Source organism: Serinus canaria, chromosome 3 (genome assembly GCF_022539315.1).
Source record: "Serinus canaria isolate serCan28SL12 chromosome 3, serCan2020, whole genome shotgun sequence".
NCBI classification, from domain to species: domain Eukaryota; kingdom Metazoa; phylum Chordata; class Aves; order Passeriformes; family Fringillidae; genus Serinus; species Serinus canaria.
Genome location: NC_066316.1, coordinates 64,454,765 through 64,474,807, shown reverse-complemented (window position 1 = coordinate 64,474,807; position 20,043 = coordinate 64,454,765). Strand labels below are relative to the sequence as shown.

Sequence of the window (20,043 nt, the reverse complement as noted above, 5' to 3'; positions counted from 1 at the left end):
TTGATACAAGGTGAAGAAAATCTTTTCTTGTCTCAGTGAAAACTTCTAATCCGAATTCAGATCTGGATTTAAAAGTTAATGATTTAGCAAGTGTTTTAAGAATGTGTATGTTGTTACACTCTGAGGGATAACAGTTATTCACTAAAATTGTACTTCCAAATCTACCTTTCCTGGAAAAGCTGTTCAAATGCTCTTATGCTGTCTGCAAGAGAACACTGCATGCACAAGTGTTATTCTCAGCAGCTTGTGTCATATGTCCAGATATTGGCATTTATTCATGTACCTACTACATGCAGCCCCTGTCACACAAACTCTGCCAGGGCCACACTAGAGATATCTACAGTGACAGGTCAGCCTCAAGAGACATTCAGCATTGCACCGAACACGGCAATTTCAGTGGTGTTAATGTACTGAACAAAGGAGCAACGTGAAGAATTCAAATGTGATGCTGTGATTTTCTAAACCAATGCAAACACTGCTGGCTCCCTCTGGTGCTAAATATAATGCAGTGTTACATACTGAGCTGCCAGAGAAATAAGGCAATGATATAATCCAATTATTTCGTACAGCAGGTGACAGACATTACAGTAATAAGTGTTGCAGCAGGAAATTTCCTCTTACAGACTAAATCCTTAAGTCCTCATTCATGGCCTGTGCAACAGTTCTTATGTGGAAAAAACATGAGACCCACCTCTAAAGAAATGCCACTGTGCTCTGATGCGCACACACACAGCAGGCTCGCTTTCTTGCACCATGTTTTCACTTCCTGTAAGTAGAGTCTTCCCCTCATTTTCTTAAGACTAGACTTAAAAAGCATTTCTGGTTTCTACTTATTAAATTAGCAGTGACTCCTAGAGTAGTTTTAAAAAGGAAAGCAAAACCACTTTTAAACCCATTAACTTATGCTGTGTGCTACTTAAATAAATGCTAAACAGACTACACAAAATACATCAATTTAATTTATCTATTACTAAATTTGTTCAACACAGCATAAAGATCAAAATCAAGGTACTTGTTCTATTCTCAGACTCAAGTGGCTCTTCAGGATTTTAAAAACTTAAAAATGCTTGTATTTCTAGTGACATACCAAAGTATCCAAATATTATGATTCACACTGTTAAGCATTACTCCTTGAATTGTTTGTGTAACTACTGGAAACTTACTTGCTACTATTCCTATCTGGTAGATTTCCAATGCAAAAGTAGGAAATTTAACAATCTAATCTAGAAGGGCTGATTTTTTTTTTTGCCTTTTTATCTTTGTGTGGAAAGAAGGAAAGCAGGCAGCATGTTTCACTTTCCTTCTGCTCTTTCTCCCTTTTTTAACAAGATAAAGGTACAACAGCCTAAAGATACTACCCTGTACACAGCATCCATTTCCTACTTATCAACAGATTTAAGCACTGCTATGAAGAACAAGATGTGTGATGTTAATCTCCTCCACTTCCTCAATAAGTGGGACACCAGTACAATTCCCAACAAAAGAGTGTTCAACCTTAAAAAAAAAGATTAATAACCCTGTGGATAAAAGGGAGGCTGGTGACAAGGGCAAGAGGGAGGTGTTTCTGGTGGGCCTCTTTCCATCCAGCTGTTCCTTGTACTTGCTAGCAGCAAACAGCTGGGTCTGGGGCAGCACGTCAGCTGCTGTCCCACTCCTCTGGCTACCAGGCAGCAGGAGGTTAACACAGCTCTCCTGGGCTTCTGTCCTTTCAACTACCAGTTTGGAAATTCAGCATATGGCTTAAGGAGACTACACCTTTTATAACTCCATGACAACCACATGTACAAAGAGCCCTCTCAGCAAACACCTCCTACCTAACCTCATTCAACAAACTACTTTCTTCTCCGTTTCCCCAAAGCAAAAATTTAGATACCATCATCTTGAATTAACTTCACTTAAGTAAACTTTATTGTTTTAATTTTGTGTCACTATTCCCAAAGAAATTCAAACTCTGAAAAGAAGTTTAATTAAGCTCAGGACAACCAAGAGCTGGAATACTTAGGTTTACTCCCAAACACCATTCTGAAGCTCAGTGCAAGAAGGCCCTGTGCTCCCATGTGCTAAATACAGGCAGCACCACATTTTCACTTAGTGCTGCTTTGTGCCTTGAAGAAAGGTAGTTTTCACACTTAAGCCTTATTAACACCCCATCTAATGAGAAATGTAACACTAGTGCTTCTTAATGGAGTTGTATTTCAAAGTTTTTGCACAGCAGATACATAACATTTTCTTCATGAGTGAAACCAAAAGTACTTTTATTTATCACTACCTCTTCTTAAAAAAAAAATAAAATAAACAATCTGTTTTTAAAACTTTGTAAATATGCAACATCGATTTGTATTAATCTTGAAAATACAAATCCACTGATGTTGCTATTTCATTTTAAAATACCTTTTGAGGCAAATATTTTGCTCAAATGGAAATTCAATATTCAAAGAAGAGGCTGTTCTGTGATGTGTTGTTACACTGCATTATTACAAATGACAATATTTAACACCAAGTATCTACTTGAATATGTAACATCACTATGTGGTCTGTTCCATTTTGCCTTTTCACCTGAATGAAAAGAAATTATCTAAACGGACCTCTGGTGAGAAATCCTGAAAGAACTGTATTTATTATCAGAAAGTCACACAAAAGAAATTACTTGTACAAAAAAAGAGCCAGTTCGCTGCCTGGTATCAAGAAAAAGCTTTTCTTCCTCCACAAGGACAGTATCAGGTAACATTAGCAGGCAGCCAGGTTGCAAACAGTCACTTCAGAAACTTCTCCTTTAACTGTAAACACACTTTCAGCGTGAGAAGAGCAACACTAAAGGCATTTTTATCTGCCAGTGTGTAGCAAGCCTTCATGTAGAGTGCACAGGATGGTAAGCCCAGCAGAGGCACTGAAGACCACCCCAGCCATCATGAGCAATGCACTCACAAACACTTCTGGCAGCCCGGGCCCCAGGAGGTGGGCTGCAGGTTTGCTACTGCAGCATTAATACTGACATAGCAAGCCTGAAAAAAAACCCACAGTAATTTAGATGGCCTTTGAGCAGCTGGTCAAAATGCTCTGACAAAGGAGATGTAAACAACAGCTAAAGATGTTTCCATTTTAACTTCCCACCCCCATGGGAGATCACCACCTCTGCAGGAGAGCTGGCAGAGTGGGATGGTGAACCCATACCTCAGTTCCTAACTATCTCATCTTTGCTGCAGCAGCAGGTAAACACACACTAACATCCTACATCCAACTGGGGAGCCCAGTGACAACTTCAGTGATTGCTGAAAAGCCACCACAGCTACTGGCCAGAGTGCTAAGGGACAGAAACACCTTCAGCCACTGCAATTCCTCATTCTGTTGCAATAGAGGAATGAACAGATCCTGCACAAGCATAATCCTCCTGGTACTAGAAACTGTGAGTTTGGGCAGTGAGTTGCTATTAAGGCCCATTCAGATTGACAGGAATTTTAATGCAAGCTTATATATTTATTGACACGAAGACTCTGGATTTAATGATTTCATTTTTTTTAATCGGAACAATTTGTATGAGGACTTGAATAGGTCTTTACTGCTGAATATTACTACAAATGCCAGTTTCTCAAAGCTTTATCACCTGGCTTCAAATATTTCTGTACTTGTGGTGGAAAAGAAAATCAGGACAATGCAGCTGACCAATTTTCATCTTGGAAGTCACTTCCAGGATCTTAAAAGCAGAAAGATGTCCTATACAAACCTATAGCCTGGTAAGAAACTAAGAGGGGAACCTGACAGCAGAAGTGGCTGTTGGGCTCACTGTTCCTTTTCCAGTCCAGAGGCATTAAATCTCCTGAATACATTTCCAACTTTGTCTAAGACTTTAGGCCAGCTGCCAGTCTTCTCTCCTAACAGGACTAGCTCCTACATACTTGTGCATAAATAGTGGCTGGACTGAAACCTAACAACTTTACTAAGTAGCTCTCCTGAAAGCCAGCTTTTACTTCATCAAATCTAATTAATGCAGCAGGAGCTGGGTACTTACCTATCAATCACAAACTCCTTCTGTCTTAGCAGCCCTTCTTTAATTTTCATTAGAGATTCCCAGTTGCTGGAGTCCTGATAGCTGGTAACTGGGTAACTTGAACGAGATGTTCCAGGTGAAACCTGCATAAAACAATTGTAGGATTAGGCCCCAAAACAGTGAAAGTAAATACTGTGCTTCATATTACAGCATTTCCAAAATGGTTTGCTCTTACAGAAAACTAAGGACTGTGTTTCAGTTTAATTCAGATTTGCCTTGTACAAAACTGGATTTACAAACAAATTTCTGGAAACAAACTTCAGACCAGTGTCACAGATTTGATAATTTCTCTGCTAAACAATTCATAGCTCTGAAAGCAGTTTGGAATGAAAAGCTCACTTAGAATTAACAACCTCATCAAGAGGAAGACCACAAAGTGTTCATATCATATCCTGCTGCAATCCCTGTAGCACTTGAAGGGACAGGGCTGGGTAAGTTCAGACCCACTGGTAACAGCAGGTAACAGTTGGCACTGCCCTGCTCAACTCCCACCCCAAACGTTGCTTTACAGATAAAGGGAAACTTCCCTTGATGTGTGTGCACTTAAAATACAGAACATGGGAATATAATTCTGGCTAAATTGTAAGAGAATAAAGCCTTCATAAGTAACAGGTTTCAGGTTTTCTGTTAATTTTCACAAAAGCCAGGCTCCATGTCTCGCGAAAACTGAAGGCAACAACTGAACTAAATATGAACCAACAACATCATAGTTTGGAAGAAAAGTAAAAACCTGGGACATTTAATCGAGAAAGCATTTATTACAAATTTATTACAAATATTTGCATCAGGAATTCACATAAGGGATGGTTTAAGCTAGAGCTTCTGAGATCAAACTGAGGGGTCCCAGCATCAGTATCATTCAATCTTTCACCAGTTTTTTGAATCACTGAAAAAAGATAACTGTCCTTATTTTCTGAGAGGCGTCCTGGACAATGTTGTCTATGTTTTTGAAAAAGAGCAGAAGGCAAAAAAAGTGAAAACATGGCTATTAAAAAAGAAAAGTACTTTAAGGTCTTTTTTTCTTTTATAGCTCCACAATGTTTTAAATTTAATCTGAAATTACAATAAACTGTATTAAGACCAAGACATATGATGAACAATTAAAGGAAGGTAAACAATTGCCAAGCACTCCATGCTTCTGGTCAAAGTTTTACTGTGAATTATAAAACTGAAAGGAAAGAATTCATTGCTTAAACCCCAATACCATGAGGTACTAAAGTCAGGAGCCAATTCCTCACAACTATAATCTCTTCTGTAACTTTAAAAAGTATTTCTTCCCATTTTAATTTAGTTCAGTTCAATCCCTAGCTTGCTCAATGATGCATTCCTGCACAATTATTCTCTTTTAATTTATAACCTAAAACCAGGTAAGATGACAAGACTTATAATTTCTAAAAACCTTTCAAGACTGTTATGCACCCACCTCACCCCCCATCCCCCCAGGTCCAATTTATCTGCTTCAGGAATATTTATTTTGCTTAACAAACTGGAGAGCTTCAATAGTAAGATCCGTTATGAATGATTAAAAAACAAACAAACAAAAACTGACCACAAAAACCATCAACAAGTTCTACACATTAAATACTGCACACCAATTAAAACCAAAATCTGAACTGGTGATATAATACTTTTTTTGGTTTTGGCAGTGATCTAATGAACTCAGGAAAGACTCCTAGTCATGATTCCTCCTGTAAGTAGCACATATGTAGAGTCTTTACAGCTTAAAGTTTACTTTGCCTGGGTTGCTCCATCCAGACCGCATCACTTCAAAGTCATCTTTGGTGCTTACAGAATACCTTGGGATTCTCACATACTGTTCTGTATTAGTTATACATATGACTGGCTGAATTGAGAGGCACCAGCACAAACCTATTAAACCAGTTAAAGTCTCTCAGTGACTGATGCCATGTCATGCAGTACAAAGTGACAACATCAGGAATTATCACTGGACTTCATGTTATTAATTTTTTTTCCTTTGCATTTCCCACTATAGTGCTGATGAATGCTTTCCTATATCCACCTCAACACCATTACACTACAGTCAAAAGAGAAGAAAGAAACAGTCCTTATTGCAGCTGGGATTTGATCTTTACTATTCAGAGCCAGAACTTCTTTCTCTACTCAAGAGAAAACTCATGAGAAAACTTACGTGCATTTGACATGATAAACAGGAAATATATGGCTTTATAGAGCCAAATCAATGTACTGAGAATGCTTATTTTTGTCTTTAAAATTGAACTATAAAAATGAAGAGATTAAAGACAGCAATTTAAATACACACCTATCTTAAGAATGAAGACATTCTGGAAGTCACTGGTGGTTTCTTTATGAAAATTCTTCAATGCAAACCCTTTATTTCAATCTAGCAACTCTGCAAACATTAATTTGCACTGAAGTTGAAAAAAACCCCTTCAAATTTGGTACCATAAGTAAGTATACAAGTCAAATACTGTAGCTGCTGAAAAGCAACGCAATGTGTTTTGCAAAGTTAAGAACAGAGTAATATTTTGTGAAATATATGCCAACAACAGTGTGTTAGTTTGGGGTTTGTATTAAATCTAAAACATAAAGCCTCCATAGATTACTCCCTGAGCTGCTTTAACTTTGGAATATACCCAATCCTATGGAGTTTATACATGCTGTGTACACATATATAACAGCAAATAAAATATTACTTTGTATTAAAGTTGGGTGCTTCTCTTTTTCACTCTGAACAAATGAAAACAAACAGAAATGTTTGATTCTGATATCATGTTTTATCCAATTAAAAAAAAAAAAAAAGAAAAAGAATATACTAAAAATACTTCTTAGCACTTCCCAAAATAACAAGACACTTCACTCATTTATGAGCACATGGTGTTGACTACTACAAAGAGCTTTCTAGCTGCTTTGAATTGTGTGGTAACACACAGGCAGTCCGCTTACGTTTGAGTATCTTGTCTCCTAAGGATATCAAACCAAATAGTGAGACCAGATACACTTCCAGGAGTCATATTTAGAAAGCCATCCACAACTCCAAGCCCTTAACTTGAATCGTCCACAACTACAAAACAAAATACCATCTGGAAAGAGACAGCATTCTTTTCTATCTGTCCTACAAAATACAACTATTTTTGTCACCTGGCACCTCTTCTGAGAGTATCAGCCTTGTCCTGAGAACATGTGTTCAGTTAGAACAGTATCCTTTGCACACTGACATCCAAAGGTCCTCACTAGCTTGTTTTGTGACAGAGGCTTTGCCTCAACAGTGACTTGAAGGTTTGCCAAGTCAGCTGCTGGGGAAAAAAAATAAAATAAGAAATCTTTGCTGTACTAACCTAGATGCAAATACTGCTGGAACAGACATTGCTGACTGATAGTTTAATGCTTATTATCAGTGGAAAAACAATTTTTCTGTGGACAGAGTATAACAACATTTAGATAAGTTAGATCAAATATGGCTGGGTTTTTAATTGTGCTAATTAAAATTATCTTCTCAAACATGCCCATAGTTTCTGCCTGAAACAGATCAGGGTCTCAGCACACAGAGTAGCCCAGCATTCCATGTGTAACATGCTGTATCATGTCAAATGATGTCATTTACTACATCACAAAGTAAGGGAAAAGTCTGAAAATGCCAGCACAATACTTAATCTCAAAAAACCCCAAAAACCAAACAAACCCCCCAAAAACCATAATCGATTTGAAAAGGTTTTTTTATTAAAGTCACAGCTTAAATAACTTAGTGCTGTCCATACTACAACTGTAAATTTTCACAGTCCATTATTAACAACTAGCAGAGCACCAAGAATTATGCCAGGTGAGTGACTCCTTCTGGACAACTGCTTACACTGCCCTAACTCTATCATAAGCTCCTGTCCATAGAGATTATTCCTCTCTTGCTGCATTTAACAGGCATTACTCAACAGAAAGAGAATTCCTTGCATCCACAGCTAATCCAAGGCAAAGAGTCAACACAAGCAATGTTAGCAGGAGCTAAGAATTCCTTTTTTGACAGTTGAGGAAACAAATATGGGTGACTGCTCAGGCTGTGCCTCAGGGGCATCACTGGATGGATAATGCGGGAGAAAGAAGAGGTGGAGGTGGCAGCAGCAAGCCCAAATGCACTTTTGCATGGAGATGCCTCCTGCCTATGGGTCACCTGTGATGGGAAAAGGTTTAAATCTGCACAGGCAGAGCAGAAGTCACTGAAGAGCTCTGTAACTGCTCCCTACAGTGGGTAAGGAAAAACAATTCACCCATCCCTTCCTCCCCACACAGATTTCTTCCTAAGATCAATTTCAGGTCAGACCAGCTCCCATAACTGAGACAAATCTCAAAAGATCATTCATGCTTTTGTAGGTGAAACACAACAAGGATGGTGGCTGTCACACAGGAAAAGCTACAGAAGGCTGAAAGCATGGAATAAGGCCCTCTGTTAAGGAATGATTTATACAGAAAGGCTGTGCATTGCAGAAATGCACTAGAAACACAGCTACAAAGCTGAATCCTCCACACTGTAAAAGATTCTGAGCGGGGCAGAAAAAAGACTACAGACAAGAATTTATAATTTGTGGTATCTGTACCTCACCACCTACTGCTCAACTCTGCTCCATCTTTGCCTTTTAGGGAAGATAGCGTTTCTGCTCAGCAGGATACAATCACTACAATTCTTGGCAGCAACACCTAGGCTGTATCACATTTTGCCATGCTTTCACAAATTTCCAGCAGTCACAGGGGAAAGAACATCTAATCATGCCCTTGCACTTTTATTCCAGCCATGGTTTGTGGTGTGCTTTGGGGAATTTCTTTAATATGAAAACCATTATTAAAATCAACATTGAAACACCATCAAATGGTGAGGTACTCAAAAATACAGGTGTATTGTAGAGAAGTTAGCACTGCCAACAGCAAAATAATAATCAGTAAGGTTTGGAAAAAAAATCCCAAACACATACTTTATATAGACAGGCAGCCTGCAAAGTAGTTAATACAAGACAGACCACAACTAACAGGGAAAATACACTTGACAGAGATGACAATTTAACCTGCCTGAAAATCAGCTTAATGCAAGTTCAGGATTGCCTGTATATGGGATGTCAGGTTACAGAAAAAGGGGGTAAGGGAAAGGATAAAGCAGTGACTCTAAACAGCTCTGGCATAAACCCAGTTGCTAGAGTATGTCTGGTGGTACAATGCAAGGAATCAGAAAGTCACTGGAACAGTAAAACAAGTCCAAAGAAGAGAAACTTTCATGGCTAAAAAGCTTAGAATGATTTATGATAAAGAGCTAAACATCACAAAGGCTGAAGAGACATGAAATCAGACAGCAAATACCTTGTTTCCTAGGTTGAGAGTCCACGTAAACTAAGGTTGATGGAATGAAATTTGAGATATGGCAATCTGGGATAAGAGTATCAGGAGAAAACAAACAAAAAAAAACCCCCAGCAAACAACAAAAAAAAGTCCATCAAACCAACTAAAGAGATGGAGAAAAGTAGCAAAAGCATATCACAAATGACCGAGAGAAGATCCAAATTTTATGATTTTAGAATCTGCACTGGATGAAGCTTAGGAATTAAAGGGCAAGCCAGTCCTTACTTGATGACACATCAGGACTTCCTCTGAATTAGGATTAAATAATGCATTCATGTGTCTAAAGACACACTGACTATACTATGCCACAGGCAGAATAATCACAGTTAGGCACCAGCCTCATCAAATAAAATTCAAGAACTAAAATTCATTATAAAAGGGATCACATCAAAGATACATAGCCAAAGCTGAACTGCATGGGTGTTACATCTGTTGTATTACTTTTTAAAGCTTTTGCAATAAAAAATTAAAATGCTAATGCTATTTACAGACACCACCACTATCATCATAAACTTGGAGAAAGTGGAAAGCTTTCAAAATTGAGAAGAATAAACAGTAATAGCATTCACATGCCTCCTAAAGGCACTACTCCCTCTAGTCATTACACTTTTACTAACACATTTGTTCGAACTTCCCTCACAAATGAAATCCCCATTGCACACAGGGCAACACACTTAATTCAGACCTCACAGATTTTACTCTCATAAGCCTAGGAGGAATCTGACGATCTTGCAGTTTACTGTTATTTGTATATTTACTTCTTCCCCAACATTGTTTATACTGCAGCTGAGGCTCCTGAACTTCATCAAGGTCAGGTCTGATAATCACAACAAGGGAGGAAGACATGATCCCTTTGCACAACAGCTTACAAATGAATTAAGAGCAAAGCATAGCAAGTACACGGTTGCTGGGATACGACAAGAGATGGGAGAAAACAAAAGCTAAGGTCAAGTAGCTATTCACCATGGAGGGAAAAAAATCTAAAATAAATAAAAAACAAGCAGAGATTTTTTACTGATGGCATAATTACAGGGTTTTGATAGCAACCGTGTGGTCACTTAAATGTGGCATAAATGTGCACTGCTATCAAAGGGAGGGGGCCTGTTCTCCTGCCTTTTCTCACCACTTCAAACATTCATACCTTTCAGCTCCCTCCTGACAGCCCCAGTCCCACACTCTTCCCCCCATCCCACACACATGAAGGTTATTTGCATCTCAGTCAGACTCTTATCAGATTCATTGCACTGAAGGCCATGCAAGATCTAGCATTAGCACACACTCTTAAGTGGGAAAGCAGTGTACAAGACAACACATTTTGCAGTGGCACAGCTTTGTGCTGGATTAGTATGAACATGACCACAAGCTGAATTATCTCAATTACAGGCACTGCCAAACTCTTCCAAAGTATCACTGTATAGACTGAGTATCTTCCAAGCTTCTGAAAAAACCCCTATCATCCAGTTGCAATGACATTGTTAAGTTAATGGCCAAGACCTGGTGTTTAGATAAGCAGTCAGTTCAAGAAAAGGAACTTGCACATGAAGATGGCATAACAGAATATGCACTTTATTTTCCAAATAATCCTCTCTGTGTTGGCTCTATGAATTATGATAGCCCACAGAGGACCAGGAACACAGTCCTAGCCTACAGTCAGAGACTGCATGTGTAAGATCCTTATGTGTTCAGAATCTGCATTCAGCAGGGGATCCTGAATAAAGCAGAAATACAGCAGGGGATTTGCAAGGGAAGGGAACTGGAATTCTGGTCACCAATTAAAACTGGCAAGGTTTTGTTCTTTCTAGCATCCCCAATGGTACTGTGCAAAAGCCTCCAAGGACAAAGAAGCAATAGATTAACTCTGGAAAGAGTTTGCACAATCCCTAGGGATGCATGCTGTTAGGGCAGAGACAAGGGCAGCCTCCTAGAAGAGGCTGCAGCGACTCAGCAGTCCTCCCTGACTTTCCTGGCTCCTCATCTCTGCCCCCTAAGCCCCTATGTTCCTGAAGGATGAAACTGGCACTGCTGGAGTTGCATACGGGATAATGACACACCCTCCTCTGCTTATCTTCCCCTGAACAACCACACTTTGCTTGCTTTTATGTGTTCTTATAACATTCCTTCGTACTCCATGCAACACCAATATTATTTTTGTCATAAATCCTTTCCATTTATATTCTGGCAAATGTTATGAACACAAAACACTTCTAGGTGCCACTTAATATGACGTTAAAAGCAACAGTGCCTGGAATTTTCCACTGATAACAACTGGGTCTTTCCTAAGTATAGAAGCACTTGTTTTATTAAGTGTTCATTTTATCTTCCTACTGCATTGAAATTCAAATGTTCTTTACTATAAAAAAAAATTAAACATCTGGAGATGAAAGGAAGGCACCACAAGAACAAAATTTTTTTTTTTAAACTTTTAGTTGAAGTTTCATTGGTAAATTCATGATTTCTTTTTGTTTCTTATTCTGTCCTGGAAAGCAAAGTGACTACAGTTATTCAAAAAGACTATTGTTTTATGTGCTCAATACATACAGGGCATGTTACTCATTACAACATTACAAAAACTTATGAACTGTACAAGTAAGACAGAAGAGAGTAAGTTTAGTTTCTTTGTCAGAAACCTGGAGACCTACAAGTGACAAGTACTAACTGACAGAAGTAGCTCAGAAAAAAGGAACAGTTGGCAAAAATAAATCATGAAGGACATGTAAAATCGACATCCTCAACCAAGTTCTGATAGTTTATAAAAACCTTTAAGTTAAACGTACACTGTTAATTCCTACAAATACCAGTTTACTGAATGCCAATCTTTATTGCTCATGATTACTTATTTTGCCTGCTCATGGCTAAAGTGGATGGAAAAAGGGACCTAGAAAGCAATCAAAAAAGCAGCTATTTTTTGCCAGCCTGCACAAACTTTGCAAGGATGAGCAGAGCTGTCCATCAATCTTGTACAGAAACTAACAGGAGTCCTCCTGTAACATGAAGGTAACAAAAAGAGAGTGCAACTTGGGTGAATATTAGAGGAAAAAAACGAACAACCCATACTTACGCAGTAATTGGAGAAGAAAACTTAAAAAAAACCTTATAAGCACAGAGCACCAAATTCTCTTAATGAAACATGCAAACACTGAAAGAGAGAGAAGCCACTCTGAATTTAATGTGAAGCAGGAGCATACGTTTGGAGAAGAGTGATGCTCTGCAAATTCTTTATCCAGGGTCTTGATTTTTCAAGTGGAAGTTGTTGAGATTCTGTGAAGGGAGTTGGCCCCTAAAACAGCAAACTGAGCCTCTCCTTTCCTGCGTTCCATTTGCTTTAGCTTTTCAGGACAAGAAACATGAGCCATACGTGTAATACTCAGCACAATAAACTGAAGTTTAAAATAAACAACAACAAAAAAAAAAACCCACAAAAATAAAGCAGAAACATTCAGAAAATTTATATTAGAACAAATCCAAGTATTCCCACAAAATCAGTTTTATTTAGAAACAATAATCCAGAACTGGTCTCTGTGAGCACTTGCAGAAAAAAAGGAGTGAAATTATTGAACACGTGTACTTCAAGTTCTGCACATGCAACTTCTGCGCATGTTATAGCTGATGGGGAAGGAATGAGTAGATAATACTGTTTTCCACTTCCTTTTAGGCTGATAAACCAAAATTGTTAGCAGTAACAAAGACATCCTCTCATGCACACCTCTGTTCTTCTCCGGCTCTTATTACCACAAACACAGATTTAAAAAACAAGGAAAAAAAGACAAGAATACTCTATAAACAGTGGCAAGTGGGGGATTTAGTAAAGCTGCCTTAGTGGGGATTGGAAGACCAAATTGAGTTCTCTACTAAAACAGTCTTTTGCAGAGTTAATAAGATCTGTGGCCATCAGAGCACTGCACAATGTGAGTACAGAATTCATTTACATTTATTGGTAACTACTTTGAAAAACTCCCATGGATGGGAAAATTAGAGGCATACTCATGTTTTCTGTCTCAACTCCAGGAATTCTTTCCAGACAGAACTAGCTGTTTCAGCCAGCAAACCAAGCAGAATAGCACATGGACCTAATGTGAAGATTAAATTGCTTCAAGCAGGGATTCTACCACCATCCCTGTACAGCATCACATATATGACACATCATCAAGTAGACATTTCAGTCACTTGCTCCAGAATTTTGAAAAGGAAAAAAAAAATTGTTTTTCTTTTTTTAAACTCACAAGGAGACAACATGTACTTGCATGACTCTTTGAATCTTAGATGCATTTACAGAGGCTCTGCACCTCTGGCAAATCAGATCCTGGAATCTCAAAAGTCAGACATTTGAAAATCCAAACCTGAAACATCTGCATCACTGATAAACAGAAGAAATGTTGTTAATTTAACACTGCACTGTTTGTGAAAGCAGCAACCACACAGCCATGGAAGGTAGTCACATAATTTGTGTGTGGAGTAAGTGACGGATATTTGAACTGTTTGGCTTCAATCCAGATTGAACCTTTTCCACTTGAGTTTATGAGGGGTACTTGAAACACACTTGTCTCTAGCAAAAGCAGCAGTATGATGTAAGGGTGCATCCAAACATCCGTGTCAGAGTGTGAAGGTGTTTTCCTTCCTTACAAGATAAACTCGGGGAGCCCTAGCACCTTCTTTATATAGGCAGAAAAGGCAGAAGTTCACACTAAAAACATAAATATCATTTTCATCAAATCTTAAAACCTATATTCTATTTTATAAAAACACCTGCCCGTACACCATTCCAAACCTCTGAAACTTCCATATCCTCATGCTTTGATAGCACGACCCTTGAAGGGTCAAAATCAAGCCACCAGGTGCTCTTGGCTACATTCCAGGACTTCTGAGCCCCCCAAGGGGTCTCCCTGGGACTCAGAGCATCCGAGGTGATGCGCTGAGTTCCCACAATCAGTAATTAGTACTTGTCACTTGTAGGTCTCCAAGTTTCTTACAAAGAAACTAGACTTATTCTATAGAGAGGAAACTGAGACAAGAACAAAGACAATTGGTCTCTTCAAAGAGCACCAAAACACAGCAGATTCTAGCGTGGAAAATTTTGTAAGCAAAATCCTGGTTTTTAACAAATACAAAAGAGACTATCTCTACCTAAAGAAAAATAAATATGCGTTGATTGGCGTAGGCTCATTTAGAAGGTGGGAAAATTCATGTTTCAGAATGAACTATTTTTGTTTTCATTTTCTAATTCACAGAGATGTCAATAATAATGTTCTACCAAGTACTCACATAACCAATTGATTCAGAGGACTGTATTTCAAAACCACAGAACCAATTAATTTTCAATAAAGGCCACAAAAAAGAGGGAAAAAGCAAATAGTTTCTTCTATAAGAATGGAGTCATAAAAGCAGGAAAAAAGCTCTCCATATCACCTCAGTGGTCAGGAAGCTACAGACAAAACAGTCTGTGACAATACACTTGACAAAGCTTCCATGCTCCACTGACTGACAACAGAATTTCCATGAGAAAGCAGCTGCCTGAAACAGAATACATCATCAGAAAATATCTTCAAGACCAGGAAACCTCTTCTTGCTACTCAAAGCTGGTCTGAACCAAGGAGTAGAGCCCTGTTTTTATCTGGCACATTCTGCAACAGAATAAAGGAAAATATGAAGTTTATATTATCAGGTATTGAAATTCAGGATCCTAATTTTCTGGGGTGCTTTTTTGCTGAATGCTTTTCCCCCTGTTTTAGCTATGAATTGCATGAAACAAAGGTACAAAGCAATAGATAGCTGATGCTCACCATGGGAATTTGTCTTATTTGTAGTCACTCAATAGAGGGAAGAGAAAAAAAACAAAAAAAAAACAACTTCAGAGCAATGGAAAGAAGTAGTGAAGAAAAGACAGATCATTCTGTAATACCAAGCAAGAGAAAGAAATATGTTGCTGACTCCCACTTTTCAAAGTAGGGCCACGTGAAAATTAGCCTGAAAATTCTTTAAAAGTCTGATTTATGCCATCTCCATGTTGACCTGAATGAAGACCCCCGTGAGGCAAGATGCCCGTTGAGGCCACTGGTCTACCTGCTGCCCTCCACACTACCTGAGGGTGATCACTGCAATAATCTGCACAAGAGAATCTTTTAACTTCTAAATGATACCAAAAGATTCATCATTTGGGAAATATTTATGTGTTTCTGTTAGGTCAACTTTCAGCTGAAGATAGGGAGCAGCAAAAGCTAAAGCCCAATCATTTCTCCTCAATTCTGCAGTTATGCTTTCAAGTGGAGATAATCCAGCACCACCACTTGGCAACTGAAACGTGGTCTTCCAACTTTATCTCTCCTTCATGTGCCTTTGTCCCGCTGTTCATCTATCACTCACAACATGTCAAATAACACAACTAATCTCTGTGCTTCCCAGAACAGTTTATCTGAAAGACACTCAACACAGTTTCTTAGGTATAAGGATCTCGGCACACCACCTAAAGCACATTGTTCAGCTTAACCAATTGAGGACACCAGTAAGCACTAAAATACAATGTTCCCAGGCATTTCATAGAAATAAAGAACCTTCCCTGTAATGAAGATCATTGAATTTCCTATCCTGTCTCATGTTGCTATTTTGAAGACACTATGCATCGTTGAAGATAACTGCTACTAGTAAATTATTTGACCTTCATTAACCTGGCAAAAAGGTAAACTTCATAGCTGTGAAAGCCACCAGGTATTTACAAGAACACAGCTTTTTGTGCTGTCAATATTTTGTTGCAAAGTAAACCACCTACATGGGTCAAATTTGTGCTAATTGTATTGTCTCCACATGAAATAAATGTTTCCTAATTGGGTTTGGGAAGGCGAAGGACACAGCCAATTTTCAGAGCGAGAGCCAGGCAAAACTTCTTGTTTCCCTTCTCTTCTAGCACTGGGTCAAAGCACCAAAGACAATAAACAGGCGTGACACACTTCTGCACCCTGCGTTCTACTTTAATAGTTTAAGGTTTGCGCCAGTAACAGCAACTGAAACAAAAACATTCAAGATGACCTTTCAAAAAATGTCTTTGGTCAGTAACAAATCTGCTGACTAGTACTACCAGAGCATTCACCATTCCCAAAAAGAGAAATATTTCAGATCAAGTTTTCTATTAATTTATTTTGTGCTTTTTCCTAATCACTTTGTAATGGTATGCTTTATCAGCTGCTGCCTCAAAAAGTAATTTCATTTTGCTTGTAAAGAAGAAAAAAATGTGAAGACCAAACTAATTTAATGTCTGTCCCATGGTTAGGAAAAGTAAATACATCCTGTCCCAGAGGAAAATAACATGATGCAAAGCTAGATTTCTCAGCAGAGCTGTTCCCTATAATGCTAACAAAGACCGTAAGTCTCACTACACAAAAGCAGGAACATCTGCAGCCTCAGAAAGGCAACTTCCTCCACATAAATCCAGGAGATAGATTTGAGACTATGGATGTGAGTGAGATTCACTGAGGTCAGATAATCATTAAAGGAAGCTTCAGGTAAAACATACAAGCAAATGGGTCGTAAATCTCTGAAATTCAAATAGAAAACCTTAAATGGATTAAAAAAGTTATTATCTCTCAATTGATTAAGCTGTCACCCTATCTGGGGTGATTCTGGAATGCTATCCACATCAGCATGAAAATACTGATTTTTCTGTACTTTTAAAGGAGGGAAAAACTCGCATTTTCCTTTAGGATGTATTAGGCTCACAACACAAATGTCACTGAAGGATACTTTAGCTGGGTCCTTTCTCTTTAGAGAACCTTAAAAAGGGTCTTGTAAGCCACATCTGGTAATATCTGGATGACTACAAGCAATTACCCATCACAGAATCAGGCCAGAAAACTACGGGTTACAAAAAGGAAATATCTCATTTTAGAGTTCAGTTTCAACACCAAACTCTGCTACTCTGTCCCATATACACACAAGTTAATGCACATTTGTGGGAGCACTCACATCTCCCTTCTGTGTGTTTTTTGTTACTGTTAAACCAAACGTGCCAACACCAGAACTTCCGCCGTGTGAGATCACAGAGGCACTTTTGCAGTGTGAGAGAAAACTGCAGCAGCATCATGAAAAAATTCACTGACTCCAGTACTCCACTGGAGTACTCTGAGTACTCCACTGCTGAATTTCTTTACCTTTATATTATAAACAATTGGACTTGGGTTGCAGTCCATTTCTATACAGTCCTGATTATCAGCAGACCAGACAGTGACATCTCAAACTCTTTAGAGATTATACAGGTGGCCAGTGTCTACAGCTGGAATTTTGAAAACTAGTACAAGAAAGGAAGAAATAATCCAGGAAATTATTACCAATGTGAACAGAAGTCTAACAATTATTATTTAAATAAAGGAGATTGTATGCTGAAGTACAACACATCTCTTTTTAGACATTACCCAACATCAACCGGATGTCTAAATAATTTCTGAGAAGAAACATGTTCTAGTGGTAGATTCCTAATCCCACTGGAGAAAGACCAGATCATCTCCATTTAAGGTCAAGCAGGCAACAGCTGCACATTTTTGTTCCCCAGAACAAAATGCAGCAGACCAAAACCTTCAACACATATTCCTTTTTTAAAGCTTTTCCTTTCTCATATCCACGGGTGTCTGGACCTGTTCACCCAGGAGTGAATGAAAACAGCACAATGATGTGCTCATAAATCGTGTCTGTTCTTGTCAGACTTGACACGTCTCATAAAGCAGTACTTTGGCATGTGCCTCAGAACCCCAACAAAACCTCCATGAGTTACATGAGGGAATATAACTAACCTGAACTAGAAAAATGTTCTCAAGAGAGTGTTCCTAAACAAGCCTTTTTTTAGAGAAGTAACATTAATACAACATCTACAACACTCATGTGGTCAGAACTTGTACGCGTTATTGCTATTCAGCAAATACATTTTCCATCTTAGAATTCTTATTAGAGCTGACATTTAGAGAAAATGTGTATTATGTTTCTGATGAAATCCTACTATTTTTCAGTGCCTTAATTTGTACATTTAAGTATCAGTATCACTTTAAAATGGAGACCAAGCTATGACTGTGTCAGCAGCTCACAAACAAAACCAAATTCTCTTAAGGTATCTAATTTCTAAAAAGCTCCAATTCATTAACACAAAGAGCCAACAATTTGGGGTAGTGTAACTAAATAACATGACTATTTTACATCGGTAAAAAGAAGGAACGGCACTGCAGCTGTTGCAGTGCTGGGTGTTGGACTTCATAACAAAATATAGAGGGTGAATTTCAATAGTACAAGTTTCATAAAAAAGCAAACAATCCAATGCTAGAACTTTTCTTGGATGACAGCATACAATAAAAACATGAAATTTCCCTCATAAAAAAGCCAAATACAGTTTGCTTGACTGTGAGAGATTTATAACATTAATAATGCCATTATAAGTAAATTATGAAACACTTTGCACCAGTAAAGAACCATCTGAAGAACTCCTCACTGTAAAGATATTCAATTAACTTTCAACTGAAATGTGTGACCCCAGACTTCCTGGGCTTGATACTAAAAGACAACTGAAAGCAGGCAGATTTATGATACTAAAACCAAGCTGCTAACATTGAATGTGATATAACCAATTTGCAGAAGAGCTAAATCATATTTACAAAAATAAAAACAGAGCTCAACTTGAAAAGGGTTGTACATCACCCCCAAAACCCTTCTGTCTCTGGTTTGAATGATGTACTGCAGCAGGGCTTCCAGGGAACAAAAAACCTAAACTAAACCAAAAAAACACACCCTGTCTGGGTTCTTGCTTAAAGCCAAGCACTCATCTATGCTAAACAATTATTGTCAAAACTCAATCTGTAAGTGTTCAGAGTTTGGCTGAGTTTCTGCATTTATCCTGCAATTTCCCAGTGAGGAAAAGGCCTATGCTGTCAGGTGTATCCACACAGAAAGCCTGATGCTGGATGCTCTTACTTGACAGCTTTAATCCTTTTGCATCCAGTAAATCCTTCACTTCTCCAATGCACAAAACCTACTCCATATATGCACTATGTTGTCACTTCTCAACACAGGAGAGTATATGTAAGATAACCTGTAAAGCAGCATCAAGCTGCTACTCCTATCCAAACAAAGATAAAGGGCTCTCAAAAAAATCACTTTAATAGTTTCCAGCCACAGAAAGTGGGAGGGAAGAAAAAATGTGGAATTGTGTTTTAAAGGAAAGATAAATACTTCAAAATATATAGTAATTATAAATTTCAGAGATGAACTTTGACATATGTTAAATTTGGAAAAAAAAATCCTCTAATCCACCCATTAGTGTTTGGAAGAGGCTTGAAATACAGAAAAGTTATTTCAGTTTAAGCACCGTGACAAGAAAGATTATCTTGGGAAGCATTCATCATACACTATAAACTGAATACCGGGTATGTAACAGAATTATCCAAACCACATATATTGAAAGTGTAGTTTAAAATATACCTTGGACAAAAGAAAACCATTCCAAGTCAAGAAATGCATCAGCCCTCACTTTTTTGTTTTTTCTATAAAGAAGAAACATTGCTGTAGCAAAAGTAATACATCCAAAGCAGCTCCCTGAGTAAGCTCCATTTAAGTTCCTGTTTAAAAAAAGGTAGTGTGTCAGGGAACAGCTCCCTTTGCTACCCTTCAGAAGCATGCAG

General features: G+C 38.2%; 1 protein-coding gene across 3 annotated transcripts in view; it reads right to left on the bottom strand.

The window, feature by feature from the left end:
* CEP85L (centrosomal protein 85 like) overlaps positions 1-20,043 on the bottom strand; it is a 134,878-nt gene that overhangs the window by 23,341 nt on the left and 91,494 nt on the right. For all 3 annotated transcript variants that reach the window (XM_050972636.1, XM_030235936.2, XM_030235935.2), the window contains exon 4: positions 4,007-4,128. In XM_050972636.1, the coding sequence (XP_050828593.1) occupies positions 4,007-4,128 (122 nt within the window). The remainder of the gene's footprint in view (positions 1-4,006; positions 4,129-20,043) is intronic.